At 37.9% G+C, this 27,934-nt stretch overlaps 5 protein-coding genes across 5 annotated transcripts; 3 read left to right on the forward strand and 2 right to left on the reverse strand.

The window, feature by feature from the left end:
* Positions 1–295: 295 nt before the first annotated feature.
* On the reverse strand, positions 296–2,875 carry LOC113761563 (GDP-mannose transporter GONST3). Its single transcript, XM_027304614.1, has 2 exons — positions 2,529–2,875; positions 296–2,076 (listed from the first exon to the last, which is right to left on the reverse strand). The coding sequence occupies exon 2, from the start codon at positions 2,060–2,062 to the stop codon at positions 929–931; it is 1,134 nt and encodes a 377-aa protein (XP_027160415.1). The 5' UTR covers positions 2,063–2,076; positions 2,529–2,875; the 3' UTR covers positions 296–928.
* A 2,556-nt stretch (positions 2,876–5,431) lies between these two features.
* LOC113754965 (probable aquaporin TIP5-1) lies at positions 5,432–6,766 on the forward strand. The gene is made up of 3 exons (XM_027299124.1): positions 5,432–5,552; positions 5,797–6,047; positions 6,389–6,766. The coding sequence occupies exons 1-3, from the start codon at positions 5,432–5,434 to the stop codon at positions 6,764–6,766; spliced, it is 750 nt and encodes a 249-aa protein (XP_027154925.1).
* Positions 6,767–8,381: 1,615 nt separating this feature from the next.
* LOC113754079 (putative nitric oxide synthase) lies at positions 8,382–14,467 on the forward strand. The gene is made up of 13 exons (XM_027298411.1): positions 8,382–8,883; positions 9,126–9,311; positions 9,896–9,982; positions 10,087–10,166; positions 10,563–10,644; positions 10,871–10,891; positions 11,843–11,888; positions 12,305–12,423; positions 12,865–12,978; positions 13,082–13,165; positions 13,255–13,344; positions 13,727–13,836; positions 13,958–14,467. Exons 1-13 carry the CDS (start codon positions 8,404–8,406, stop codon positions 14,205–14,207), a joined length of 1,749 nt encoding a protein of 582 aa, XP_027154212.1. The 5' UTR covers positions 8,382–8,403; the 3' UTR covers positions 14,208–14,467.
* Positions 14,468–18,043: 3,576 nt separating this feature from the next.
* LOC113754978 (NADPH-dependent aldo-keto reductase, chloroplastic) lies at positions 18,044–19,940 on the forward strand. The gene is made up of 5 exons (XM_027299126.1): positions 18,044–18,289; positions 18,464–18,639; positions 19,005–19,248; positions 19,408–19,587; positions 19,713–19,940. The coding sequence occupies exons 1-5, from the start codon at positions 18,044–18,046 to the stop codon at positions 19,938–19,940; spliced, it is 1,074 nt and encodes a 357-aa protein (XP_027154927.1).
* A 359-nt stretch (positions 19,941–20,299) lies between these two features.
* Positions 20,300–27,532, reverse strand: LOC113762162. Its single transcript, XM_027305470.1, has 16 exons — positions 27,117–27,532; positions 26,838–26,921; positions 26,298–26,371; positions 26,173–26,206; positions 25,710–25,768; positions 24,871–24,985; positions 24,753–24,790; positions 24,066–24,163; positions 23,932–23,987; positions 22,814–23,096; positions 22,630–22,730; positions 22,279–22,335; positions 22,033–22,098; positions 21,704–21,778; positions 20,958–21,045; positions 20,300–20,559 (listed from the first exon to the last, which is right to left on the reverse strand). The coding sequence occupies exons 1-15, from the start codon at positions 27,306–27,308 to the stop codon at positions 20,992–20,994; spliced, it is 1,386 nt and encodes a 461-aa protein (XP_027161271.1). The 5' UTR covers positions 27,309–27,532; the 3' UTR covers positions 20,300–20,559; positions 20,958–20,991.
* Between the last annotated feature and the right edge of the window lie 402 nt (positions 27,533–27,934).

Consider the following 27,934-nt stretch of genomic DNA (forward strand, 5'->3'; position numbering starts at 1 on the left):
GAAATCTCGCGGTTGGTCAAGTACGATAAGGGTAAGTTCAGGCACCAATTTCCAGCGTTCTGTCACGGTTGGCCAATTTCTGGACACACAGTAAATAGAACTTCTATGAGAAAATAACAATCCCAGAACAAGAAGTCAGTAGGAATAACCTTACGAAATTACTCCTGTTTCAGAGCCAATATATGCATCTATGAAGAGTAATGTCATCAAAACTCCCCTTCCCCCCACCCAACCAAAATCAATAGAGCACACTAACCAAACGAAAGAGAAAAGGTTATACAACTACTCCCGAAACTGTTTAACTACCCCATTCGGGTCATGAACCATTCTAGAGACGAATCAAACTAAGAATTACATGCAGTAACAAGAGCTTGACAACATAACGGACAATGAAAATTGCGTGCCTCAGCTACGATTACAAACTGAATGCTGTATTTGACCTTGGACTCTTCGAGTAAAAACACTCAGGGCATTGCAAGTCCTAAAAGCATAACAAGAACACAGCAGATCTGCTATAGAACAAAAACATGATCCCAGCAATATGAACTGCTGAATTCATTTCTATCGCTTGGTTTGAACAGAGAGACTCAGCAGCAGAACATAGGATTTTCGTTTCTTTAGCAGAACGGAGACCTACCGACTCAGAATAAAATTCCACAATTAGCAGCCAATTATTAAGACAACATTTCAAGGAAACTTTCATCCCCTTCAACAATACAAAGGAGTGTTCAGAAAGAGAGAGAGATAGCTTAGACAAGATCAAGCTCAGATATTTAATCCTCTCTAGCTGAGATTTCTTCAATAAATGCTCTGCCCCAACAGTTATTAGTGCCCAGACAGTGGAATGAGAAATAGCTGTTCCTCGATGAAGCACCAACAAAGAACTCAACACGCAGCATAATTGCCTAATATTTACTAACCAAGCAAGTCATGACTCTCGTTCTCCCGAGTCTGATATTTGTTCCACATTGCTCTGCATTTCAAGCAGCTTTTGCTGTTCCTCTTCTCTTTCTTGTGCCTTGGATTCTTTAACAGCATTAGCCTTGTTGCTCGTAGACTGCTGGTACATAACCCCACCCATCATGCAAATCAAAAGCCCAACTGTTCCAATAATTGTTGAATGCTTGTCCCAGATGACTAAATTTATTACAACTGTTAAAAGCTTGTTTACAATGCCAAGAACAGTGAACCCTGTTGCAGAGATTGCTCTACGGCAAGAAAACCCGAAAAAAGAGATGGCTAAACCAAACAAACATGACAGGCCCACTGGCAGGACCACCTGAAAAGAGGACCAATCTGATTCATCAGAAATATCATGCTTCATCTTCTTCAACTCCCCCATTATAAATAGCTCCACTGGAAACAATAGCAGAGCCTCAAGATTGTTGTAGAGCACAAGTCCCCAAGTATTCAAACCAATGGTCATAACCACATGCTTAATGTAAACAAAATCAATAGACATGCTGACAAGGTAGGCCAAAGCCCAGGCATAAGCCGTAACAGTGAACTGATAATCAGTCAGTACATAAAGCACACTACCAGCAAATATCGTTACAAGTGATCCCCATGTCTTCAATGAAGGCCACGGCTGATTCAAGCAGAGAGTTTCTCCTATTGCAACGAAAATAGGAACTGCTGACCGGAAAACAATGAAGGTATCAACATTGGCGTGCAGGAGGAGCTCACTATTCGTGAAAAGGGATAGATAGAATATGATAGCAGCAGGTAAGAAGCGCCACATAGTTAAAAGTTCAAGTTTATCATGCTCTATAACCTTAAGCCAACCACAAAGTAGCACTCCAGCAGCACTGGTGAAGTACTGCAATGCGGTTAGAGCTCCGGGATAAGGGAATTTCATGACAGCCCATTTGTTGATTATAGATAACAATGATGCTGAAATACAGTACCCAGCAGCTACGCCATATACAGAGGCTTGCTGAATCAAGCTACCGTACCAGGTTGATTGGGTGGTTTCAAGGGCTGGTGATGAGGGAGGAACATTCAAACCGTGCCCTGCTTTTGTGGCATGGCCATCTTTCGGATTTTCCACATCATTGGACATCTGAATCTTCTTCCCTAAAAAGTAAATACACCAATTAAATAGAGTACGGAAAAGTGAATTGTAACTCAAAGAGCATACTTTCCATCTTTATCAGCACTTCTCAACCAGATTATACCGATAAATGCAAATTACACCTTTTCCACAGCAGCATCCACAACGAAGCCAAATAATTAGGGGGGAAAAGGATTGAATCTGATTTTATACCCACGGGTTTAGCTAGATATAAGAGGACAGCAAGAATTGAACAGGCCACTAAAGTATCAGGGCCTTCAATAAGAACAGTCAATATAAGACATAAATACCATTCCATCGAAGCTCAGAAACATGAGAAAATTTTCTTTTCGTTTTTTATTTTGATAAGCAGAAACATAAAGAATTTAAACAACAGAAAGTCAATTCTGCAGAATATATCACCAATATCATTGGAGGAAAAACTTATGACAAGGAAGAGAACAAAGGGTTTTACCTTTTCGCCAGAAATTGATCAAAGGATTCAGAGACTGGGCGGAGATCGCCGGCCAAGTACTCAGAGAAGCGGGAGCAGGGCGCTGTGTCGCTGAAGTCAAGCTCCGATATCCAGAGGCACATGACCAAATGACAAAATATATAGTGTTGAAACGCGATTGGATTTTGGGGCTAGAGCAGTCTTATAGGTTTTGAATATTCCACAAAAAAAACTCCGGTATCCAGAGGCACATTGACCAAATGACAAAATATATTAACTACTGTTGAAAACGCCATTGGATTTTGGGAGTAGAGCGGTCTGATAGGTTTTGAATTTTCTACCCCAAGCAGCAGCCGACCGAGTCGCGCATTTATTACAGAATTTCTCCACGGAGGGGGACTTACCTGCGCGATGCCCCGCGCAGACAATATGCACTTCGCACGTGTAAAAGTAAGGAATTTATTAGCATCACGTGCCTTGTTGTAACTCTGGCGTCATGTTGATATTGGTTACTCCGCCGCTTTTAAAGTTATTTGCATCCTTTGAGATTTTATACGTTGTTTGGTTATTAATTGGAATAGTATAAAGTTGTTTGGATTCCTGTTTTTGGAGTGTTCTTCGAAAACTAGTTTTTTAAATACAATAAAAATTTTTAAAAAATATTCTAAAAGATAATCTAAAAATTAATTTAATTTTTTAAAAAATTTTAAAAAATATCTCAAAATATATTTTAGAAACTCTTCTACTCTTAAATATCCCAAAATGTTTTCTAAAAATATTTCAAAATATACTCTAAAAACTCTGCTACAGCAAAGTTTTTAAAAAACATCCCAAAAAACAGCTAATCCAAGTTAATTTGGAAAAAGTGTCTAAATGCATGGAGTTCAATAATTGTGATTGTGTATATTTTTTTATTTCCATTCATGTTCGATAAGAATCCTTATAATCACTTCATGTAATAAGTTAGATGTAATTTAAGTATGATAATAATAAGATATTCACATAAATTAGATGTAATTTAAGTATGGTAATGTGTGTCTACTGAGCAATTATTAGAAAATTCCTTTTAAATATTATTGACTACTAATGCCTATTTTCTTAAGAATAAATCATTTTTGAATAGTAAAAGTGTTGGAGAATTGTACCCTTTTCGTACCATCAATTCCTCAAAGTATATTTCTTGCGTCAATATATGAGTCCTTCAATTGTTTTTTTTATATTCTTTTCATATTATATGTTTTTAGATTTTTAAATTTTCATTTAAATACTAATTTTTTTCTCTTATAGATTTTGTCCTCCATTTTGTACTATTAAGTATTTTATTTTCCATGATTTATATTTATGCATTAAAGTCTTTTCTAGTCAAAAAATTTTCCTTGGTTGTTAACATTTTTATTTTTTGTTAACATTTATTTAGATACGTGGCCTTGTTTGGATTGCCGGTTTCCGTCGAAAAATTATATCGTTTTCCGTAATCACATTTCCCTATTATCTTTTTCCCTCACATACATCAAATCACTACAGTAATTTTTCCATGAAAAATCACGAAAAATGCAATCCAAACACAAGTTTTCCACTCATAAAAACTATTTCATTCCTTTTTATACTAAGAGTGTTTTCAGATCAACCTTCTTCTTTTCCATCATCCTAAAGCTACTTGCCATCCATCCTAGTAATTCCATACGTGGTGTCTCTGCACTAGTACGCTTCCGTGTTGTCCAAGACTAACACCGACAAAGAACGCAGCTGCCCCCTCCGTTTAAATTCAGAACCGGCATCAATTACAATATGGATATTTTCTGCATGCATGCAAAGCATATTAGTACATGATCAAGCAGATCACAATGTGAGACTCATGCACAAATAAGCTGTACAAAGTAAACCAAGTAGTTCTGACGAGGCTTATGCCTGTTTTAGTGATTGGAGGAGGTTTCGGACAAATATTGACCCTTGAATCATATTTTCACCCTTGGATCTTGACCCTTTGTTCTTCCTGTCTTTTCGCCCATGGATAATATGGGTCGATATGAGATGGCAAATTTGTCACCTCCAAGTTCCAATCCAACGGCACACCAAAACTGAAAACCAATATGCTCACTTTTGAAAGTGATGTACGAGTTGTGTTAACTGTTAAGCAATCGTTCGGAGCCATGCATGCAGCAATTGTAGCCCCAAGAGCTGCATCAGAGAGTATAAATAAGGTTCTTTTGTAAGTACACAAAAGAGAACAGACAACAGCCTATAACTTGGTTTAGAAGCAAAAGAATTAGAGCCAATAGATTGAAACTCACCATCTCGATCATTCGAAAGAGTTGCTACTTTTTTTTTTCCTTCTGGGAAAAGATTGCTACTACTCTATTGGTTTTCTTGTTTTATCTGGTATTCAAGTTCCTATAAATCTTTTTTTTATAGGAGTTGGTCACTAAATTAATTATGGAGTGGGAGGTCAAGAGTTCAAATTTTACCTTCCATCAATGTGTCTCTATACGAGGATTGTTCTAAATACATACGGCACGTGGTGCACCCACTCTCCCCTGTGTAGGAGTAGCGCATGACATTTGCACAAACTAGGAGCTATATTGTCATTTGCACAAACCTTAGCAACCAATTATTTGTATCTTGACCACACCTTAAAACAGGGAGAGCAACTAACCCGAAAGTGAAAAGATAAAGCCAAGAAGATTGCCACGCGTGGTGGCGGTTAAATTTTGAATCCAACTTCTCTTCCATTCGCAAGTCGTTGCGTCTCTTCCCTCCTCACTTGGCAACTCCCACCAACGTTTACCTATAAGTTTCCGTCTCACATTACATTTGTCAGTGAAGCCTTCATTTGCAAACATCAATAGAAATTCAAGTTATCATTAACTATCGGTAGCGAAATCAGAGTGTTCGTGCCATCATCTTCTTCAGAACATCGGATCAAAATGGCTTTGACTTCCCGTTTGGGGCACTCTGTCACGCCCAATGCCCTTCGATCATATCTTGCAGAGTTTATCTCCACATTCCTCTATGTCTTCGCTGCTGTTGGCGCTGCCATGTCATCTCGTATGTGGTTTCATTCATCATGAATTGTTTTTTTTTTATTGTACTAAAAATTTGGATGAAGTTTAATTATTTTAAACTGTTTGACAGTTACGAGTTAAAATTGAGTGATCTTGGAATAAAAATTATAGTTTCGGAGACAATTGCAGATTCATGATAAACTGTCTAACCTGTAAGCGAATTTATAAAATTTTATGAGTTAGTGCCAAAGTTTTTTGAATTTTGAAGTGTACATGTTGGGGAACAGGAAGAATGATGCCAGATGCAGCATCTGAATCATCAAGTCTGGTGGCAGTTGCAGTTGCCAATGCATTTGCCTTATCTGCGGGTGTTTTTTTAGCAGCCAATATATCAGGAGGCCATCTGAATCCGGCTGTCACATTCGGCATGGCTGTTGGAGGCCATATCAGCATTCCCATGTCCATACTCTACTGGATCTCCCAAATGCTGGGCTCCGTCATGGCCTGCCTTCTCCTGAGAACTGCTACTGTTGGACAGGTTCATGTCATTGACAATCCGTCTCTCAAGTGTCTTGCTTTTATATAAGTTTTCTAATCGCTCTACTTAACTGAAACCTTTTGGTATCAAAAAGCGCTAAAATCATCTTGGATTTTCTGCTGCGCAAAAGGGTAACAAACACAATGCTTTCGGCTTCAACGGTAGGCCAAATTCCGTAGGAAACGTATGATTACAATAGTAATAAGCGTTAAAATTGGCTTTCTGAAACCTTCCTTGTCCAATTTGAGCCCCATCTTTTTTGGGGGGGCGGGGGGCGGGGGGCGGGTTTGTTTATCTCATGCGGCATTGAAATTCGCGTTTTCCTGTGGGACATTTTGCAGCATGTTCCAACTCATGCAATTGCACCGCAAATGACTGGCTTTGGTGCATCCCTGGTCGAAGGCGTGACGACTTTCACCTTAGTTTACACTGTTTACGCTGCTGCCGACACAAAGCGGGGACCCTCTGGGGTCATTGGACCTCTGATGATCGGGCTGATTGCAGGTGCTAATATTTTGGCATCAGGGCCCTTCACTGGCGGATCAATGAACCCTGCATACTCCTTTGGATCTGCTCTTGTTGGAGGGAGCTTCAAGAACCAGGCAGTGTATTGGGTAGGACCCTTAATTGGTGCAGCCATTGCCGGGCTGTTGTATGATAATGTGGTCTTTCCTGCTCGGAGCCCTGACTCGAGGGGAATTGCTGAGGGGGGAGTTTAACCACATGCTACTAAATTACTCGTACACCTGTGTTCTACTTGGAAGGTTGATAACTAGGGAGTGTAGTGGCTTTTCTGTTGTAGAAATTTGTCATGGATACATATATGTCCTGTATTCAAGCATTATGGGAGATTGTTTTCTCTAAATTGTTCTGTATCACGAGAAGGATATACACATTATGCTTCTGAGAATAGCAGAATATACTGGTATCTAAGAAATTACGAAGTGGACAAGCCTATTAGCCAGTTGCTGTTGCGGGGACGATAATTCGAATAATCATCAACATTGTTCGTTTTATCCGATGGTAAAGGCAAGTAGAAATGAATTGACTCGCTCATAAGGATTGGTCTAATTTATGGACTCAAGTAGAAATTAAGGATTGGTCTAATTTATGGACTTCAATCTCAATTTTCACATTACCAATCTAATCGAGGACAAACCCCCACACCCCAACCAAAAAAAAAAAAAATATATATATATATATATAAACACACATAACGTACAGCTGAATCCTCCGTGTCACTATTCGGTGACAAAAATTCAGTGCCAATCCCACTTATGAGCGCTAAAAAAACTTAAATAAACAACACATAATAATTTAAATAAATATAGAGTCAATTCTTGAATTATTATAAAAAAAAGAGTTTCTACGAGAGAAGTATTCGTGGAGTTGTTTCTAAAACGAGGCAATTCGCATTTGTTGAATCCGAACTAAGTAGACTCGCATTTGGCAAATGTGAGCCAGCATAATTTTTTTTTTTAAAAAAAGTGTACCTCACAATTCTCAAATGTGAGGTCCTTCATCTTTCAGTCAAAAGAAAAACAGAGGTCATTGAACCCAAATTACATCCTTTCTTCGGCATTCAAATCTGCGGTAGTAGGGAGGTACGAATTGGAGCGAGAATCTGCACATCTCCTCTTTTGCTCACTCTTTCTTCTTTGCAAATCTGCAAATTGGAGGGAGAATCTGCAAATCTACAGAGCCGCTCACTCTCTCTTCTCTTTTGCTTTGCCAGAGTCCGGCCTCCCGTTTCCAAGCTTTCAAGAGGAGCAAGACGAAATCCCTCACACTCTCTCTTTCTCCTTGGTCGGCGGCCGCCATTTCTGAGCTTCCACCAAATTTCCGCCATTTCTGCCAGATGAATTTGCCTCCTCCAGTTACTTTTACTACCTTAACAGTCATTCCCAACCATATGTGAAAAGGACCCATTTACGTTGCATATTTTCTTTTTCCTTCTCAACTCTGAAAAGCTCGTGACTGTGCATTTAGGTATGATCTCGCAATGCAAAAGCCTGATTTTTATGCATTTAGCAAGTTTTTTGAGCTCGTGGTTGCAGTAATTTTTTTCCACAGAGAAGCTCGTATTCAGTAACCTCGCATTTTTTGAACGCGAGAAATTCCACACCAAAATCAGACCTCTTGTAGAATTTTTTAAAAATTCATCACAGAGTTAGAAATTTGTCAATAAATATAATATTTGTCATAAATATAGAAGTAGGAGTGACACTGAGTTGCCTCAGTTAAAAAGGTGGCATTGAGGACCCACGTGTGCAAATATTTATACTTCATTATATCTTCATTTCATTCATACATCTATACTTTCTCTCTGGCAATTTGACAACGGTAACAACTGCAGATGGCGCCTAAACCGCTGCCAATCTCCTCTTCCTCCTCACCTCTTTCTACATCATTATTCCCTTTCCGTCACCACTTGGTCGTAAACCCCAATCCTAGCCTTTTAAAATTCCCGCCTCCCAAGCCCACATTTTTCGTTACTATCTGCAAATTTGGAATGGAGTCCCAATTCCAAACTCGCCGCCAAGAACCAAATCCCTCAAGCTCTCAAATGCACAATTACCCGGATACGGAACCGGAACCCCATGGTTCCGGAGCGGCTGCGCCCACCCGAGGAGAGAGATTTCTTGAGCGCCACCAGTCTCTGTCTGCTTCTACCATGCTTCTCCCTGAATCCAAAAAGAAGAAGAAGAAGAAAAAGGATAAAGATAAGGTTTCCAAGGTTTCTTCGGTGCTCCCCAGCTGCTATGGCTGCGGAGCTCCTCTGCAGACCTCAGAAACGGATGCTCCGGGTTATGTTGACCCGGATACTTACGAGTTGGTATAATTCAATTAATTTTTAATCATTCCCTTTTATATGAACTGATTCATCGTCTGGAAAAATTTGACATCTAGTAGTATTATTTAGGATTAACATATTTTTAGTAGAATTCGATGAAATTGCAGTTGAATACTACCATATTCAGGATTATACGTGAGACAATAAAATGCAAGGGAAAAGTGAGTATTTCCAGATTGGGATTAGGTGGGCAAAATAATACTGGAACTCCTGTGTGATTGCAGAAGAAGAAGCATCGTCAACTAAGAACTGTTCTTTGTGGGAGGTGCCGCCTTTTGTCCCATGGCCACATGATTACAGCTGTTGGTGGCAATGGAGGTTATTCTGGAGGGGAACAGTTTATCTCAGCTGAGGAGCTTCGGGAAAAGCTCTCTCACTTGCGGAATGAGAAAGCTTTGATTATTAAGTTGGTAAGCATCCATTGAGAAAGTGTTATGAAGATTACTTACTTTAATTAACCTTCATCGTGATTTTTGGGTGTAAAGAATAGCCATTTCAACTTTTTACCACTGGATATCTGTAATGAGCTTAAGGATTAGGCACAACACAACAGGCTGAATCATGAGAAACTTTTTTTTTTCATGAGAAAATTTTATCCATGAGAAGCATGGATGGTTCAATCGTGTTCTCTCAGTTCTTTTATAAACGGATATGGGTAGCATTGCTTCTAAATTTGGTTTTTCTCAGTAAAGCTTGTGGAATATGATGTAACCTGTATGTCGGAGTTGAGGAAAATGAAAGGTCTCACCTGATGAACTTTTTCTTTATCACGATAATGGCTCTAACAATGGACCCAAACTTGATGGTTTTGTGGCACTTCATCATCAACAGAAACAAAATTTGACCCGAAAAAAAATACCTTTAAAATTGGAAAAGAGCTAATAACTCATCACACTGATGATTGGCAATTGGAAGAATTTATCCCTTTCTTCAGCTGCCACTTTTGTTCCCTTTCATGTCTTGTTCTGTGAATCATTTGCTCTATCATTTGCAGGTTGATATAGCAGATTTCAATGGCAGTTTTGTAGCACGTGTCAGAGATCTTACTGGTGCAAATCCGATAATATTAGTGGTGACTAAGGTACTTTGAAATTCTTAGTCCATGCAATTGCTGCTACTGCTGATGTTGTTTTTCGTTAGTAATCTAGTTGGATAAACTTTTTAGACTTTTCTGTTTTGGTCAAGGTTGATCTTCTTCCAAAAGGCACAGATCTCAATTGTGTTGGTGATTGGGTTGTGGAGGCCACAGTGAAGAAGAAACTTAAGTAAGCTATCAAGTTTCTAGACATGCTTTTTACAGGATCTGCAAATTCTGATGATTAGTACTTTCTTCAAGATTTATCTGACACCAATGATCAATTTCAACTGAAAAGTAGCAATAAGTGGACAGCTTACTGGTGTTCTTTTCAATGTAATCCAGCTGTCACATGTAAATCAAATTTAGCATGTCATTTTTGTAAGTACATATGGACCTATTACACCTACAGTTTACGCATAACCAATTTGAATTTGGTGAAAAATAGATTGAGGATATCATGTAATCAGTAATTTGAAAGATCTAATTGTCCTTTCCTCTGCTTTTTCAAATATATTTTGGATTGATTTATGCTGTTGATAAGTGCTGAAGACATTTAATTGAAGGGCTTATTGGTGTCTTTCAGTGTTCTGAGTGTTCATTTAACAAGTTCAAAGTCTTTGGTTGGAATTGCTGGAGTGGTCTCAGAAATTCAGAAGGAGAAAAAGGTTAGTTGCATCTCCTATAAGGTGCTTTATTTTGGTTTGCTTACATTTTTCCTATGGTTTTTTGTTGATTTTGACAAAGGCTATCTGACTCCAGGATTCACCCTGTGCCAACTATGGAATTAGAATAGCTGTTTCAGAAATGTCAAATTTTTATTCTTACTTCCTTTATTAAGCTGCTTTCTTTGCCTATTTCACTAATATTTTTGCATTTAATTGTTACTTGCAGGGACGGGATGTGTATATTCTGGTTAGTAAGTCCTATGAGTTGGAAATTTTGCTGTATACTGAAGATTGATTAATGGTTAACTTTCAGTTTTTTCTCTTTGGTGGTTTTTATAGTCTCTAGGGTGCAAGTAGAAATTTTGTTTCGTGGAATTGATGTTCAAGTTATTATTCTATGATACTTTTGTGTCTATGGATCAAAATGTTGGTAGATTCACCGCAATGTTGATCTGTATTTTACTTTTGTTTACACTTTCACAGATAGTGCACTGGTTATTGTTTCGTAATAAGACGATTAAAAAGTCACGTTGAGGTGACTGTGATGTGTAATACGGCATCTGAAAATTGAAAGGTCTGAGTACTCATATATCCCCCATTAAATATCACCTTTGACAACCTTTGTTACCTAACCATGTATCAGCAACATGACTGTCTAATCTTCATTAATAAGTGATGAAGAGAGGGACTGCAATTTCGGCAATCTTTGTTCCACAACATGCTTTGTGCTACTAGGAATGCATACGTTCCATACCTCAGTTGTCAGAGATCATGTTCCTTTATGGGGGAGGAAAAAAAAAAGCTGTCTTTTCTCTGGGAATGGTACCCCTCGTAAACTCCAGCTTAGGTATACCATGCCTGCTACTGAACTCTATATAAACTCTTATTAAGATTCTTAACCATGCTGAAAGAAAGTTTTCCATCAATCATTTGAACCGGCAAAATGAGGTATATTTCTTCAAAATCATGCACCAAGGAACAAGTTATTACATTTTTTTCCCTTTTCTATCATGTACCAAAGCAATATCTTTTTTTTTTTCTTTTTGTGATGATTTAATAAGATGTAGAGGCTATAGCTTCCACAACGATTAGCTTGATTTTAAAAAAAAATTCTTTGATGCTGATTATGGTTTTATACTGCTCACTGTAATTGTTAGGATCACAAATTGGAAATCAAGTCTGTCTGCTGATCTTGCAGGGTTCAGCCAATGTTGGAAAATCTGCATTCATAAATGCTCTATTAAGTAAGTTATGGTTACTATTGCATGGATTAGTTGTTAGATTTTCTTTTGCACACAATGTTCACCAAAACACGTTTGAGTCCTCCTTTATGTCTTATGCATATCACTTTTGTGTTTTACATCTCTGTCATATAAGCCTGAGTGAGAAAGAATTTTGCACTGATATTCTTCTAATTGGGGGTTGAACCTTTTCCATTTTCATAGAGAAAGTCTGTGAAAGGGAGTAAGTAGGACAATAAAAATTTAACTTGCTATTATATGCTACTTTGCTTCATTGCTGATGTGAAAGAAGTTTCCAAACTTCTTACCAATGTTTCATCCCTACTGTCTTCAACTTGTTTTTTGAAGCTTATTCCCTTTTGCTTTATATTTCTCTTGCTTTTTGTGACATTTGATGCTTAATGGTGCTACAAATACAGGAATGCTGTCATATAAGGACCCAGTTGCTGCAGCTGCGAGAAAATATAAACCAATTCAATCTGCTGTCCCTGGGACCACTTTGGGTCCCATTCAGATTGATGCTTTCCTAGGTGGAGGGGTAAGGACATCTCCTTTGAGGATATCGAAATCTGTCCTTCCCATCTTATTTTTCTTGTATCCTACATACCCTTGTTGTGGTGTATTGCTACCTCATGTAGATTGAGTAATCAATATGTCCACTCCAAATCTACATATATGGAGAACTGAGCTACTATAGTTAATATATACAAAGAACCTCATTTTGTTGCTGACTTGTTCTCCTTTTCCTTCTTTTTTTTTGGGTGTATTTTTTCCCCCTTTTTTTCTCTTTGGGGATTTTTTTTTGGGGGGGTGGGGGAGGGGGAGGGAGGGAGGGGTTCTAGAAAGGGTAAGGATAGGTTTGGAAGCATTCATCTAAGAGGTGTATCTTCGTAGTCTCCAAGTCAACAAGAACAAATTGTGATTTTTATGCTTGATTCACTCTTCCCAGATTACTAAAGTATCTTCCTCTGTATTCCAGAAATTGTATGACACACCTGGTGTCCATCTTCACCACAGGCAAGCTGCTGTTGTTCATGCAGAAGATCTTCCTTCTCTTGCTCCCCAAAGTCAACTTAGAGGTCAGACTCTCCCTGTAAGTTCTCTTTCTACCATCTTCTTTGAGATATCACTCCCAACATATTTCACATATGCTAACTTATTTGCCTTTTCTAATTCCACATATGCTGTAACTCAAGTCGATCTCTAATCCAGTTGGATCAAATGGTTTGAATGGTTTCTCAATATTTTGGGGAGGACTTGTGAGGATTGATGTTATTAAGGTCTTCCTTCACTCATCTCATGTTTGTGCTTTAATTGGCCTGCTGTGGTTGCTTGCAGTTAAAATTGTCATCATTCTTCTCCTTTTCAGGTTCTGCCTGAAACATGTTTGACATTTTATGGACCCAAAGCACTGAAGCTTCATATTGTTGCTACCGAAGAAGCTGATGAATTCTATAGGGTAATTGAATTTCCTGTTTCGCAAGTCTTTCATAATATGGTGTGATACATGGTTTCATTTGCATGAGAACATATTCCTTGCATACATGGTCTTCCATGAACAAGAGCTGAATAATTTTCAATGAGATTTGTTCAGTAAAATGTTGTCTTCTTTCATTCTTGATAATAGGTAAATAATTTTCAAGTTTAAAATGAGATGTACTTAGATTCATGACTTGTCCTTTCTTTTTCTGTCTTGTCAAACTCGTCTATGTGCTCTCTATCTGTACTTGTAGAGATAGCATTACAAAATCATCTTTTGCCCACTGTGGCCACATTGGCATTGAATTCTGATTTATGTGTAAATTTCCTTCTTTATGATGGCTCTCGTTCTCTCATTACAGAAAGAGGTTGGAGGATTGCTGATACCTCCATCCGGAAAACAGAAGGCAAATGACTGGATGGGACTTGAAACAAGACGCGAATTGGAAATAGAACATGAAGATGTTAACCGGTCGGGGTTATTATGCTGAAATAATGTGATAAATCTTTTTAGAACGTCCTTCCATAAATCTGGACCAACCTAATGCCTTGGGTCTCCTCCTCTGCATCTCCCATTCCCCCTCTGTTTGCAGGCCTGCCTGTGATGTGGCTATATCAGGGCTGGGATGGATATCAGTTGAACCATTTAATAAGTCAATCAGTACAGCTGACAAAGTCGTAGAGAAAATTGGTGAGCAGTTAGTATTGGCAGTCCACGTGCCTAAACCAGTTGAGATTTTTGTTCGTTCTCCAATTCCGGTAGGCAAAGCTGGAGCAGGATGGTATGAATTCAGGGAATTGACAGAGAAGGAAGAGGGATTAAGACCAAAGTGGTATTTTTGAGATTAATCATGTTAATTCATGTAAATAGTCTAGTTTACCCAAAATGCAAGCCCTTCGGATCGAAATGGAATATGTCAATATCATTCTTAGTTCTCCACCTACAATATATATCATCGAGAACTGATGCAATGTATACACGATAGTTAATTATGGTTCAGCAGAATGTATTTGGCTAAACCAGTCATTGTCATGCGTATCAAGATGTAGTTATCAATTTCCTACTATATGTTATGGTATTCCGACCTCATTAGTTCGTTAAATTTTTTACTTTCTGATCATGGCAGGTTATAGTTTGGGGATAGCTTTGTTGATCCGATGGCAGGTTATGTACATCTATTTTCTCTAACAGTATTGAGCTATCTTTACTGTAAGTTAGGGTCGTAGGATTTATCTTATCTTATCGAGTTCCCTTTAGTCACATAGACAGTAACTCTTTCTTTAATGCCAGGATTCCAGTGTTTGCTGGGTCCAACTGGACGTTTGACAAAAAAGAAAAAGAAAAAAGAAAAAAGAAAAAAATATATATATATATTTGCTACCCGAAGGTCAATAATGACATGAATGTGAGAATTAAGATTCAACAGCTCGGAGATCATGAAGACGGAAGCACAGCTGTATTAGCGTAAAAATTTAAATAAGTAGTTGTACAGGGAAATGCAGAGGAAAGATCAATGAAGAAGGCGGTTGGGCTGGGGTGGGGTGGGGATGTGGTGAAAATATAAAAGGATTGCAAAGAACGTGCGAAAATCTTGAAATCACATGACAAGATCGTTTGAATCCCTCCCAGTCTCCCAGAAGTTAAACGCATTATCGCCTCAACGCCGCCCAAAATCAAATGCGTCTCTTCAGCACGACTGCTCCACACCTCTTGCTCTTTTCATTTGCTTACTGCTTTTCTAATTTCCCATTTGGAAGATTCACCATATTCAATCTCTCACACACATAAACACTCGCCCGGTTATATCCCAGAATTAGAGCCAACTCAAAATTTGGCAGTTTACAATCTCCTCCTATATGCAGGAATATTGACGGTCTTGTTTTCATGTTTTAAGATGAGATGTATTGGAATGACCTGAATATTGCAAATAACTTTCTTGTTCAAACTTTTTACCGGTACAAGCTCGAGTGGTAATAGTTTTTCCATTTACTGGTACATAATGGGCTTGAACATATTAATTTCCATTTAGCATGAGGTGGTAATACAACTTCGAATGAAATGGCCACTAAATTAATAAGAATTGGGGTACTTTTGTCTAATTTACTCGGTTAAAAAGACAAAGGGATGCTGGGGAATCTGTCGAGAGTACGATCCGAACAGGAGTAATCGAATTGATTTGCAATGAGTCGGACAGCAGGATTATCTTTCCGTTGTGACTCCGACGCTTAAGACTTGCAATGAGCCGGACAGCGAGACTATCTCCCCGTTGTGATTTCGACGCTCAAGTCAGTCTGAGAACAATAGAATAGTGGAGAATAAATGTATTGTATTCTTTTTTAATACCTCTTTTTGATCCGTTCGCCCACTATTTATAAAGCCTCCCCTGAATAGCGATGAAGGAGTTCAAAGTTATCCGTTCAGTCCTAGTAGTTATCCCATTTATGAGTCCTACTAGATTACTACAGACATAATCCTTTTTAAACTCTGATTCTGGTCTTATTCCGAAGACTTGACCGTTCTCAACTGTGACAGCTACCTCCGCTTAGTTCGGGCTTGAGGTAGAGTCCGAACAGAGTCTCTTGTCCCTGACACGTGTCTATAGAGGATCAATAGTTTCATTTATTTTTTGTTTTTTTACCACATCATAGCCTTGAAATATTGCTTTGGGGAGAGTGGCTTTAACTAATTTAGCCAATTTTACTCTTTTTTTTTGTGTGTGAATATTTCGCCCTTGACCTCTTGGGGGAAAAAGATGCTACTGGACTAGATAGTGCTAATAATTTAAGTGTTGACTTGTATTAGCTGATCTGACAACATTCATTAACGTATCTACTTGGGAATGAGTTGAAAACATCTGAATCCGTGATGGCTGATGATGCAGGAGGAGAGGAGACCCTATACAATGCTTGGATAATACAGATGGGGACTTCCTAACGATTTCTTTGACTTTTAGAGCAAAGTCAACTAGGACTTTCGTTTGTCAACCGATTATGGTGTCTGTTACCGGCTTTCTGTTGAACGTATATACTATTCAGGTTTCGAAATTTTAAGGAATATTAGTTAAAGCACCAATATGTCTTTCCTTACAAGTTCGCATATTCATGATCATCATGGTCTATGTTCTATTCATGAGTTGCCCCAAATTGCGACTTAATATCCAGTTTCCTTCGCAAATTTAACATGCAGTTACAAAAATGTTTAACCAATTAAGCCGAAAAGGAAAAAAAAAAAAATGGGAAGAAGAAGAAGGCCTCGGTTGATATCAGAATTGATTTTGCAATTTCTTTTCCAAGGTTTTGATTGTCTTTTAGAACTTGAGCACGTAGCATTGACTTTGATGATCGATCTGTGTGGTCCATTCTACTAATTAGTGTTTCTCTGACAATGACGGCTTTCCCCTGATCTTCCCCGAAGCTGGAAGTCAACTATTTGACTTTATTAGGCTTCTATGTGTCGCCACAGCACCCACCCTCCAGTTCTGCAACGTAATTACATAACACAAACTTATTGGGTAGTTTGGACACTTGGACTTGAGACGTTGACAATGCTTAATAAAATAGGAAGGATTCTAGCTTAGAGCATTAGTAATTAAAGAAGGATTTTGTTGAAGCAAGGCCACCTGGTCATCATGCCTGCAGTGGGTTTCCTCCTCCGCATATGATGGGCCTGGCAACAACTGATGAAAAATCTGGTGGGAGGTGGTGGTAGGCAATTAGTCGGCCATTGATGCCTACAGTCTAAATTATTCTATACGTGGTAAAAATGAAAATTCGACCATCTCATGACTACTTCATAGTTCCCAACTCCATAAATGATGCATATAGCTAGGTGGTATTCATTTCTTGAAAATGGCTTGTTAACTTGATTTACACAATGTTGGACTGTATGCGTTTGGATTGCAATTTTTCTATTATATTTTCCGTGAACATATTTTTCAAATCACCTTTTTACCTCATATATATCAAATCGTTACATTAATTTTTCTTCAAAAATTTTAGAAAAATGCAATCGAAACAAATATGGAAGGTTGAAAAGTGAACATAAAACTTTATTGTTGCTTGTCTAATGTCCTATCAGTTAAATTAGAATTGAGAGTTGGATTACATTATTGTAATTATGTATGATGGAAAAACATATCGAATGATTTTGGGGCAACTATTTGCCCACACGGGATGCTCAGTGCCACTCTTTCAGTGACAATTTAATGTCACTTCTATATTTATGCCAAGTGTCCTGTTTATTTAATTTATCATGTGCTATTTATTTAAATTTTTCTACCATCACGTGATAAGTGTGATTGATACTGGATTTGGCACCGAATAGTGGCGTAGAGGATGCCAACTCCTATTTGCCATGCATGGCTAGTAGTTTCTCCTGACCTGACATAAATTCTTTCCATAACTTGAACCCATGTATACATGCTGTATTGGTATTGCATGTTTAACAAGATTTAGGGGACAGCTCTTCTTCGTTTAATGAAAGAATAGTTTGGAACGGGGTTGAGACTTTGTAATGGATCTTTCCAGCCTCCACCTTGATATAGTTTTACCATGTACTCCCTCGGGTCATTAATTATCATTTCTTTGTAAGATTACAGTCTAATTTTTACAAATGCTACTTGCTTCGGTGTCTTAATTGTATAAAGAAATACTACGTCATCAAGGTTTGACTTTTATGCATGACTGCCGTCTATATAAACCTCTGGGAAGTCAAAGCAACTTCATGCATTGTACTAGTACTGGAAGTACTAACTGAGAGGAGAAAACCAACTGAGAGGGCAAAGCAAAAAGAAAAAATGAGAAACATTTACATGAGGCAGGTGAGATTGAATAACGGCGTATGGATGCCAGTGGTTGGTTTGGGCACTTATTCCTCTGAAAATGATTCAGAGACTACTCAACAAGCGGTCCGAATGGCACTCCAGGTACAAATTTCGATTATCTCTGATGCAGTTTTATTTATTGTGCAATCCTGCACTATCATCAAAACTAACCTTGATTTCATGTATTGGATGTAGAAGTTACTGAAAGAATTAGCACTTGATTGATATCTCAGTGTTTTTTGGATGACTGAAACATGCTCTTCTACTGGCACGCAGATGGGGTACAGGCACTTTGATACTGCTAAGATATATGGCTCGGAGCCTGCTTTAGGAAATGCATTGAGGAGTGCAATTTCTGATGGGATGATTCAGAGAGAAGACGTCTTTGTTACATCTAAACTATGGAGCAGTGATCACCATGATCCCGTCTCTGCACTTGAGGAAACTCTCCAGTAAGTAACTGTTATTCATGGACTCATTATTTCCTTCTATTCTCAATCAACTCATGCATGGCGGTCATGCACAACGAGCACTCATAAGTGCTAAGTTTGTCAGAAATCCATACTAGTCTTCACATCAAAAGACCGGGATTTTGTGGGTTACTCCTACAATATAGTTATAGTTGAAGCTGGCTTCGGCTGTATGTGATTATACGACAACTGACGCATGCAACAATGCAAATCTGCTACAGCATCGCGTTATTTCATGGTTGCAACTAAATTGGACTAGCTAGGACTACGACAAAGGCCAGACTAGCTTAGAATTGCTCCAATTTTGCGAGTGGTACTGACGTCAATTTTAATCTGCATTAATTCAGGAAGCTCGGGTTGGAATATGTGGACCTATACTTGGTCCATTGGCCGGTGAAGTTGAAGCCTGGAGTTCTTAATCCAGTTCCCGGCGAAGAGGATTTCGATATACTAGACCTGCAGAGCACTTGGTTGGGAATGGAGAAATGCCTAGCAATGGGTTTGTGTAGGTGTATAGGGGTCAGCAATTTCTCCAGCAGGAAGGTTCAGCAACTTTTGGATTTTGCCACTGTGCCTCCTGCTGTCAATCAGGTATTTGCTTCTACCACTCGAGCTGGGCTTCTACAATTTTTGTGCATGCATGGGGATATGAAAACAGGAACTGAAGAATGCAAGTACTTTTATAACCCAAAGAATCGACAATCGAATATCTAATGCATTATTATTGATTTTTTGTTGTCGGGAGAACAGGTGGAGATGCATCCGATGTGGAGGCAAAGAAAGCTAAGGGAGGTTTGCAGGAAACACAACATCCATGTCAGTGCATATTCCCCTCTTGGGGCACCTGGAAATTGCTGGGGATCAACGGCCGTGGTGGATCATCCCATCCTAAAATCTGTTGCCCTAAAACACAAAGCAACACCAGCTCAGGTGACCCTTGGCCCTTCTTTAAGCGAGCGCTAGATTTCGGGGATTTTTTTTCTTTCTCAAGTTGACTTTGGAGAATGATGATCAAAATTAAAAGGGATCGTTCGCTTGTATTTGACAATTGACAGGTTGCTTTAGCATGGGGCATGTCAAAAGGATCTAGTGTAATCGTGAAGAGCTTCAATCAGAGGAGAATGAAGGAGAACATAGGAGCCCTTCATTTGGCATTGGACGACTCTGATACTCTCAAAATTCAGAAGATGGAAGAATGGAAGATCATGAGGGGGGATTTTTTCACCAATGAAACAACCAGCCCCTATAGGACCATTCAAGATCTGTGGGATGATGAGATTTGAGGATTTTGTTTCTCTTTAGCTGTCATCTGATCGGATATTCCGTGAAACCCTTGAGAAATTCCTAATACCTTTCGAAGCACGACTACATAATTTATAAAAGCAAGTTGTTCCCATAAAGGGAAAATATGGATCCGATTCTGAGTGAATAAGAGATCAAATTGACTAGAATCCACCCCCAAGAATGTACTTCCTGGGAATTGTGATATAATTCACCAAAAATTAAGAAAGAAGAGGACCAAGTGTTTCCAGTTTGGAAAGCTACATCCATTCGCTAAATTATGTTGATTAAGCAGCAAAAGTGATTCATGAAGTCATTGTTTCGACGGCAATAAGCTTAGGAGAGAAAAACAAGCCAAGAAAAGTTGGAAAGAACTATTATTATGGACATGGATCAATGGTCATATATGGAGTTTGGATGATCCATTCTATTACAAATCTTCAATTACAGCAAAATTTTTGGGGCAGCATACAAATACTTCCCATGATTTACAAATTAAACAGAAGAATTTTTCAATTTATCCATTTGAATCCTCAATATCTCTCGGCAGATAGATCTCCATGCTTTTGAGCAGCTTTGTTCACGGGTTCAGTCTTGACCAGCATTTGTGCATAAAAGTCCCTGATAACACAAATATCACACTTTTCCTTAAATGTCCGATGAAATTATGAACTTGTCATGAATGGAAATTTAAAAAACTTTGTCTTAGGAACAGAAATAAAGGGTTATACAAACCAACAAGCACAAGCCATGTTGCAAGATAATAGGGAAAAACTGCAACATTAGATAAATTCAGTTCACGTGCCCGAAATAAATGAATGCAAAGTTACAGAAATTGCCTTAACAGAGCCCATTCAAAATAAGACTGCTCAACTCAACCACAGTCAGATGCGCAGTCAGAAAAATTGCCTTCAATTATCATCAAAGTTCACAAGCCTCTGTGTGTGTGTGTGTGTGTGTGTAACTTGTCCAATAAACAATGTAAAATATATATATATATTAGAGATATCAAAGCATACCATTTGTTATTTGGTCATGCTCGAACTTTACAGTTTAATTTCCAGAAGCCTCTCCACTGCTACTCGTAGATATGCCTTGCTCAATGCACTGTTCAAAGCAGAAAAAGGAAAGGAATATATTCAGAATAAATTAATCACAAGCAAAATGATCACTATGGATACTGTTTGTGTGATTTTTTCTCTATATCTCCGTCGGATGTTTCTACCACATTTAGGATTGTACAAGATGAATAGTCAGTCATGCAATAAGAGAACTTCCAAAAGTTAACAGTATAGCCTAAAGCAACGGAAAATGCTCAACAACAATGGAAGAGATGCAGTGGATCCACCAGAAAAATAATACTCGTGTTCTTCAAAGAGCACTAAGGTTTCGGAGGGGATGAAAAAAAAATCAAGGGATAATGATGCCCACTTGGCCACTGTCGCACTCCCAAACAACCATCCAAAGAAGCAACAATTTGAAGCTAAACAGATTTTCACTACAAATATGCAGTAAAGTTCGGTTTCTGGCTTGAATTTATAAGAGGGATGGAAAATCATGGCGGCATAAGATTCTATCTTCCAGCTTCTGAAAAGTACTTAAAAAGCCAATGACCTTTTGGTCTTTGATATAGCTCTAGTATCATCCAACAGAACCCACCAATATAGCTTCAAAAGCTATTGAAATTAACCAGTGAATGAAACAACACGTATTATCTGCTTAAAACATGCAAAAAAAGATTGGTATTATTGATTAAACTACAAACCTGAAGAAGATAATTGTGCAGCCAATCAAGTGTTTGCGGAAATGTTGTTGCTGATATGTTGACAACTGTCAAACCCTGATAACGAGGAGGGAGAAGGGTGGACAGAGATGAGAAAGAATATGAATATTATCATAGTTGGATTACAAGACATCGAGAAACTAGTAGAAATCAACAAACATGCACATTCTTTTTTGTGAATACATGAGCAAATTGCAGAACAAATACACCATTCTGTACCATTCTTACTGCTGCATGACAACAGGTAATTTGTTTTACATCCAAACAGATGGATATGAAAACCAAACAAGACAGAAAGGGAATGAGCTCACCAATGACTTAAATGAACATAGATAGTCCTGAATTGTTTTCAAGTTGCTAATCAGCTTATCTTTATCCTGGATTAGGTATAAAATGAAAGTCAGTCGCCCCAAAAAAAAGAAAAAAAAAAAGTCACTGTAGACTGGCATGGTCAAAAGGAAATCCAGGTCAACAGAAGGAAATCTAGAGAGTTAATAATATAGCATATGTATAAAATAACTCTTCTTAGCTGAGAAGGGTTGGTACGAATTTGAAACCTGAATTTGGCATTTCCCATTACTTGTCCGAGTGCATATCCACTCCTCCAGTAAGGCCTAGTAAAAAGGAAAAAAATCTTCGTCAGTACTTGATACAGTAGTACTAGAGAGGGAAAAAATTACTATAACACAATCACACCTCTCAAGAACTTGAAATATTTTCAGTACATACTTTTTTAAACAAATAGAAGATATTGCAAAACAGTACAACAGGTGAAGAATAAAAGGAAGCTTGTCCAACATGTTTTATTACTCCAAAAATCCAAAGTTTTAGGACAATCAAATCTTTTCCTTCAATAAATTAATTTCTCATCATGGAACATGCAAAAATAAGAAGGAAATTTTCCACACCTTGTGATCAAAGTCAGCCATCTTTAGGACTATTGGAATGATAATTGGCCGTGGACCAGATTTTTCTTTTCTATCATCTGCCGGATCCTTAATGGTCTCAACTGCATAAAGAGAAAAGGAGATGCTCAAATTCTATGGGGGAAATAAAGTGATAAATACGTTCCAAACAGCAACAAAGAATAACCTTTCTTCTCAGGATTAATTCCAAGAATATCCAAAGCTTTGATAAGTCCTGAAACTTTAATCAGCTGATCAGCAGACGTTTCTTCCCCCAAGGTTACATTCTCAGGACAGGAGTACTTATTTTCTTCCTGACTGTCTTGTGATACTGTAGAATTGCTGACAGTTTTTATTCCATCTTTGCAGTCTCCCTTCGAAGGCTTTGACTCTTCATCTTTTGTTGGCATCTGATTTAACAACTTATTGTCATCATCCATGAGGTATATGCTAGGATCCAAATGCATTCCCTGCGTTTTTACAAACATTGAATGTTAGCTAAACCACGTGCAAGAAAATACAAACCAAACATTTAATGATTTTCCCAACAGATTAATCGACAGCATATCAAAACTTAGCACAACCACTTTTCATGCTGTTCTCCTAACTTATTACAAGAAAATGACACAGCCAGCATTACTGTACAACATGATGCTAAAGTAACCAAAACAAGTTTTCTACTCTTTTTCACCCGTCGCTGCAGCATGCTATTTCCTCAATCAAAATTTTCTCCAATAGTTCTGCCAAATCACCAATTCAAAAATCTTCAATGAATTACACCAATTGCCTCATGAAGTTGAGGCTGAAGTGAAACTTGTACTTTTTAATTGTTACAACTTGATTTAGTGATGAACACTGCTGTGCTGATAAAGGGGGTAAAAGGAAATGCAGTGGCATCCTTCTTGTAATAGCTTAGGGTTGATTACTCCCAGGTCCCACCTAAACCTTGGAAAAAATTCCTTCTCAAATTGGCAGCCATAAGATCCTTCAACTTCTCTTCCATGCCAAATTCTGAAGCCAAAAGGATTTCTGAAAGGCCAAACAAGTATCTCAGCTCAGCTAAGATGCCTACATTCATCTGTCTAAGGCAATTCATTCTGTCTTGTAATAGATTTAGATAATGTGCATCCATTAATACGTCATACACTTGCTGATTTTCACATTGAACATCAAAGTGTAAAATAGAACTTTGTTTCCAAATAACCTAAAAAGAGGGTAAATCTAAAAAAATCCCAAGGAAACACATAGGAACTGGCAATGTTAAAGCATAAAAGACATAATTTAGTTTCAGCATGGAACAATTACCTCAATAATAATTGGTTTACCATCTTTCATTGCTTTCCTCAAGTCACCAGCCAAACCTACATGGCAACGCTGATAAGATCAAATGGGTCATTTTAGTTTAAAATAGTAAATTATGCAGGTACTTGTCGAGTTACCTTTCTGAACTACTCTGCACTCTCTACAAAACTCAGTTATAAGTTCCTCGGAGGAGCTGAAATCTCGTGCCCAAACATGGGAAGATGCCAATGGTGCACTGAGACAATGTCAAATTTGCACAAGTAATTCAATGACATTAAGAGGAACCACAAATAATTAGATCTCATAGAGTGGCAAAGTTAAGGAGATGGAATGCTAAAAAAATAGTCACTCAGTGAGAAAAAGGGCATGCATCTCTTTGTAAAGTAAGGAATCTGAGCCAAAAAGACAAGTTTAGGTTAATGCATTTTGTAATTAGACAAAAGATCCAAAATGCTGAAGGTTATCTAGTATTCAGATCATAGCGATTACGCATGGTGCTAAAATAGCTCCTCAACAGAATGCTTCAACAGCAGTGAAAAAACAACAGCCATATGCCTAGTTATCTCAGATTTAATCATGGCCCAAGCTGCTCCATAATTTTCAAAAAACTATGTAGAAATTCTGAAAAAACTTTCACATGTTGCCCACTGAATTACATGCATTCTTGAACTGAAATCAAATCTACTGAAAATTGTAAATGCTGTTACAGATAATGGAAAACCAACATGCAACAGGTTGTTTAACAATGTGAATCATCTATTGCGAACTAAATTAATCTGAACGTCAGATATTTAACAAAATCAAGGTTCAAGAACGTAACATACTCTGTTGACGTGCGTAGTAACTCATAAACCATGTCGGTCTGAAACATCAGAAAATAAAGGAATGAGCATAAATCTGAAACAAAAGTTAATAGTTCACTGATGGAAAATGTTTGATTACCTGTAACACATTTGGCAGGTTTAGTCTTTGTGCGAGTTGAGTAGCAATAGTAGACTTCCCAACAGATGCCGTACCACATACAAGAATAACAAGAGGAACCCTCTGATGGTGAAATCTAACAAGTCAGAGAGGCCAAAAAGTGAAACAGCATTAGTAACAATTCCTCAGTCATACAATTTTAACTTTTTATTTGACTTTCATAGGTGAAGTCTTTTCTCTCTACTTACTCTCATTGTCTCTGTGACGTGGACAAGAAATAAATGAGAAAAATTTTATGCACTCAGCTCTTTCTCCCTCACAAATTTCAGTGAGTAAGGTAATATTATTTGAAATACTAACCCCAAATGAAAATTTTGCTTGCATGTGTGTGTGGGAGAGGGAGAGGGAGAGGGAGAGAGAGAGAGAGCGGGAGAGAGTGAGAGAGGGAGAGAGAGTGGGAGAGAGAGAGAGATGACCGCAGTGTTTCAAAACTAGGTAAGATATTTTATTTTGTTGAAAATAAATCATCTAGTTTCAAGTTGAAATGAAATTGTTTAGAGTCTTAATAACAAGAGTGTAGCAACTTTTCTATTAGAGTGAGCACAGTTTGACTCTCTGCAATAGCGTCTTGTCATATACAATGAGAAGTCACTATTCAGTGACGTTAAAAAGTCGAAAATAAATATATACACCAAGATGTGCTATATAGTGCTGAACAATGAAAAGGATTTTACGTTCACCTTAAGAAAACTATTAGAAAAAACTAGATCCTCCCAAAACATTCGATAACTGATTTCTATATTACAGAAACAAAGAAAGGAAGAATAACTAAATAGAGGAACGGAAGAAAGAGCACCAACCTCGTCATCATCTTATAGCGGTTAATATACTCTGCTCCATAACCACGTCGCTTCATAAGCTGTAAAGAGAGTTCAAAATAAGTTTCATGTTTTAGCAAGAGAAAAGCCTCAAAATATCATAAGTGACGCAAGAGAGATGGAACAAATAAAGACAAGCTCCCATGAATGGTTGATCTTCAGAAGTGTTTCAAATACACATCTAACTTTACATTATACAGACAGAGATGTTGATCCAAGGGGTCAAGGAATGACAAAAGCATAGTGCATTTAAGTCTTCTTAAAGTCCAGTCTAGGATAGTCAAGCATTCTCGTTCTTAAAAAGATATGCCTGGACCAAGCATGTCCAAACAATGAAAAAGTAAACACAATACTATCATCCTTGAGTGGACTGTAACCATGGTACAATTACAATACACACACACACACACACACACATGCAAACAGGAAAAAAGAGAGAATATACCTTGAACAAATTTGCTTCCAGGTCCGATTGGGAGCTGGAGAACGAAAACTTGGATGAAATGGTCTTGAGATGGCAGAGAAATAACAGAAGCAAAAATGGAAAATGAGAAAGAGATAAAAACATACACATCCAAAAGGCTATTGTCTATGAGAAGCTTTTTAAGCTCAAGAGCAATTTTGATTGCCACATGATTGGGAATCTGCAAGCAAAGCCATAGAGCCATCAGTATAAAACTTCTATTAATTTTATTCAATCTGAATTTAACTCCACTTAGGTTAAACTCAGAAGTAAGAATTTGAGAAACATAAGAATAAACAAAAAGTTCATCTGCAAAAGCCAGAAAAAAGACTTTAACAAATTAAGGGTAGTAGTCAATCTACAACGTAATTACACAACATAACATAAGAGCACCAGTCTAACCCGAAAAGGGAAAATAAAGGGGAGAAAAAAAAGTTTTCTTCATGATATGATCCACACTAAGGTTGTCAAGAAAACCGATAAACTTCAAAGCACCAATCTTTCCCAAAGAAGTCTGTTAACATTCTCTCAGGCATTGTTGCTTTATAACATCAAACGGTGATTGACGAAAAACCAAAATCCCCAAAAGATATAAAAGCAAAAGAATGAAAATTTTCACAAGAAAGGAGGAGTGGAGAAGTTTGGACCTTTGTGACAGTGAGCATTCTGCTAAGCAAGAATCTGGAGAGAACGTAATAGTGATCGGCATTATCACCCAACCAAACCTTCACCTGCAATAATAATAAAAAAGACAAAGAAACACCAATTTTTAGAAAGACCGAATATCCTTTTTTTTTGTTGGTTTTCTCGAATGAATAAAAGGGGCCCTGTTTCTTTAATTTACTTTAATTTCAAGGGCCCCTGTTTCTTGATCATATCAGTGGATTAACAATCCAAGCAAAAGGGTACCAGTATTAAAAGAGGACCTTAACAAAATCGTATTTGGAAGAGCCGCCGCGACTGGGGGTTCGGACTATAGGCCTAGCATCAGTGGAAGACCTTCTTGGTCTCATCACACTCAGCTCATCATCGTCATCATCATCGTAGTCTGGATAGTCATCTCGTTCATATCCGTCACTAGGGCCGCCTACTACTCCCACACTTTTACCCTTCTTCATCTCCTTCAATCTTCTCCCGCTGAGATTATATATGCGTTTTTTATCACTTCACTTCCTCTCAAGAAACTGAAGCAATGGTCATAATGATGCAATGCTATTACACTACTATTTTACACTACTAAGTGTCTGGAGAAAAAGCCAAAAGATGATCCCTCCTTCGGGCACTGGAACTGCAGAAATCCGTGTATTTTAGGATCGGATCTTTCTTTCCCTTTTTTGTTGTCGAAAAGAATTTCGGGGGCGTTTTACGGTTTTTGTCCTATTCCCTTCCCTTTTTCCCCTTCTTTTTCTCGTTTATGAAACAAAATCCTAATTGTCTGTTTTTTCTCTTCTTTTTTTGTTTTTTTTTTCTTTTGTCTCTTTGCCTTTTTAATACTACTGTCTTGTTTATTATCAATAATCTTTTTATTTTATATATTTCAAATCGTTATAGTATAATTTTTTTTAACAAAAACTTCAAAAAATAACATGCAAAGCCATTCGTGCCTGCATGGCCAAGTAATTAAGAGGTCGGTGGCATGGCATTGATTTGGCCCGGATCCGGGTACAATCTGCATTATGCTTCGTACAACATATTTCTACATAGGGAAACTTTTTTTTTTTTTTTTTTTTAATGTTAGGTAGAA

The sequence above is a fragment of the Coffea eugenioides genome, chromosome 2, assembly GCF_003713205.1.
Source record: "Coffea eugenioides isolate CCC68of chromosome 2, Ceug_1.0, whole genome shotgun sequence".
NCBI classification, from domain to species: Eukaryota; Viridiplantae; Streptophyta; class Magnoliopsida; order Gentianales; family Rubiaceae; genus Coffea; species Coffea eugenioides.

What these genes read in the sequence shown, in the direction of transcription:
- LOC113754965 (XM_027299124.1), top strand. Translation starts at nt 5,432, where the DNA reads ATGGCTTTGACTTCCCGTTTGGGGCACTCTGTCACGCCCAATGCCCTT. An exon ending in TGGCGCTGCCATGTCATCTC is followed by an intron (nt 5,553 to 5,796) that starts GTATGTGGTTTC and finishes GTTGGGGAACAG; the next exon opens with GAAGAATGATGCCAGATGCA. An exon ending in GAACTGCTACTGTTGGACAG is followed by an intron (nt 6,048 to 6,388) that starts GTTCATGTCATT and finishes GACATTTTGCAG; the next exon opens with CATGTTCCAACTCATGCAAT.
- LOC113754978 (XM_027299126.1), top strand. Translation starts at nt 18,044, where the DNA reads ATGACTGCCGTCTATATAAACCTCTGGGAAGTCAAAGCAACTTCATGC. An exon ending in GCACTTGAGGAAACTCTCCA is followed by an intron (nt 18,640 to 19,004) that starts GTAAGTAACTGT and finishes GCATTAATTCAG; the next exon opens with GAAGCTCGGGTTGGAATATG. An exon ending in ACAAAGCAACACCAGCTCAG is followed by an intron (nt 19,588 to 19,712) that starts GTGACCCTTGGC and finishes GACAATTGACAG; the next exon opens with GTTGCTTTAGCATGGGGCAT.
- LOC113754079 (XM_027298411.1), top strand. Translation starts at nt 8,404, where the DNA reads ATGGCGCCTAAACCGCTGCCAATCTCCTCTTCCTCCTCACCTCTTTCT. An exon ending in AAATTCAGAAGGAGAAAAAG is followed by an intron (nt 10,645 to 10,870) that starts GTTAGTTGCATC and finishes TGTTACTTGCAG; the next exon opens with GGACGGGATGTGTATATTCT. An exon ending in ATGCTTTCCTAGGTGGAGGG is followed by an intron (nt 12,424 to 12,864) that starts GTAAGGACATCT and finishes TCTGTATTCCAG; the next exon opens with AAATTGTATGACACACCTGG.
- LOC113762162 (XM_027305470.1), bottom strand. Translation starts at nt 27,308, where the DNA reads ATGAAGAAGGGTAAAAGTGTGGGAGTAGTAGGCGGCCCTAGTGACGGA. An exon ending in GTAAACCAATTATTATTGAG is followed by an intron (nt 23,097 to 23,931) that starts GTAATTGTTCCA and finishes GTAAAAACGCAG; the next exon opens with GGAATGCATTTGGATCCTAG. An exon ending in ATGGGAAATGCCAAATTCAG is followed by an intron (nt 22,099 to 22,278) that starts GTTTCAAATTCG and finishes TACCTAATCCAG; the next exon opens with GATAAAGATAAGCTGATTAG.
- LOC113761563 (XM_027304614.1), bottom strand. Translation starts at nt 2,062, where the DNA reads ATGTCCAATGATGTGGAAAATCCGAAAGATGGCCATGCCACAAAAGCA.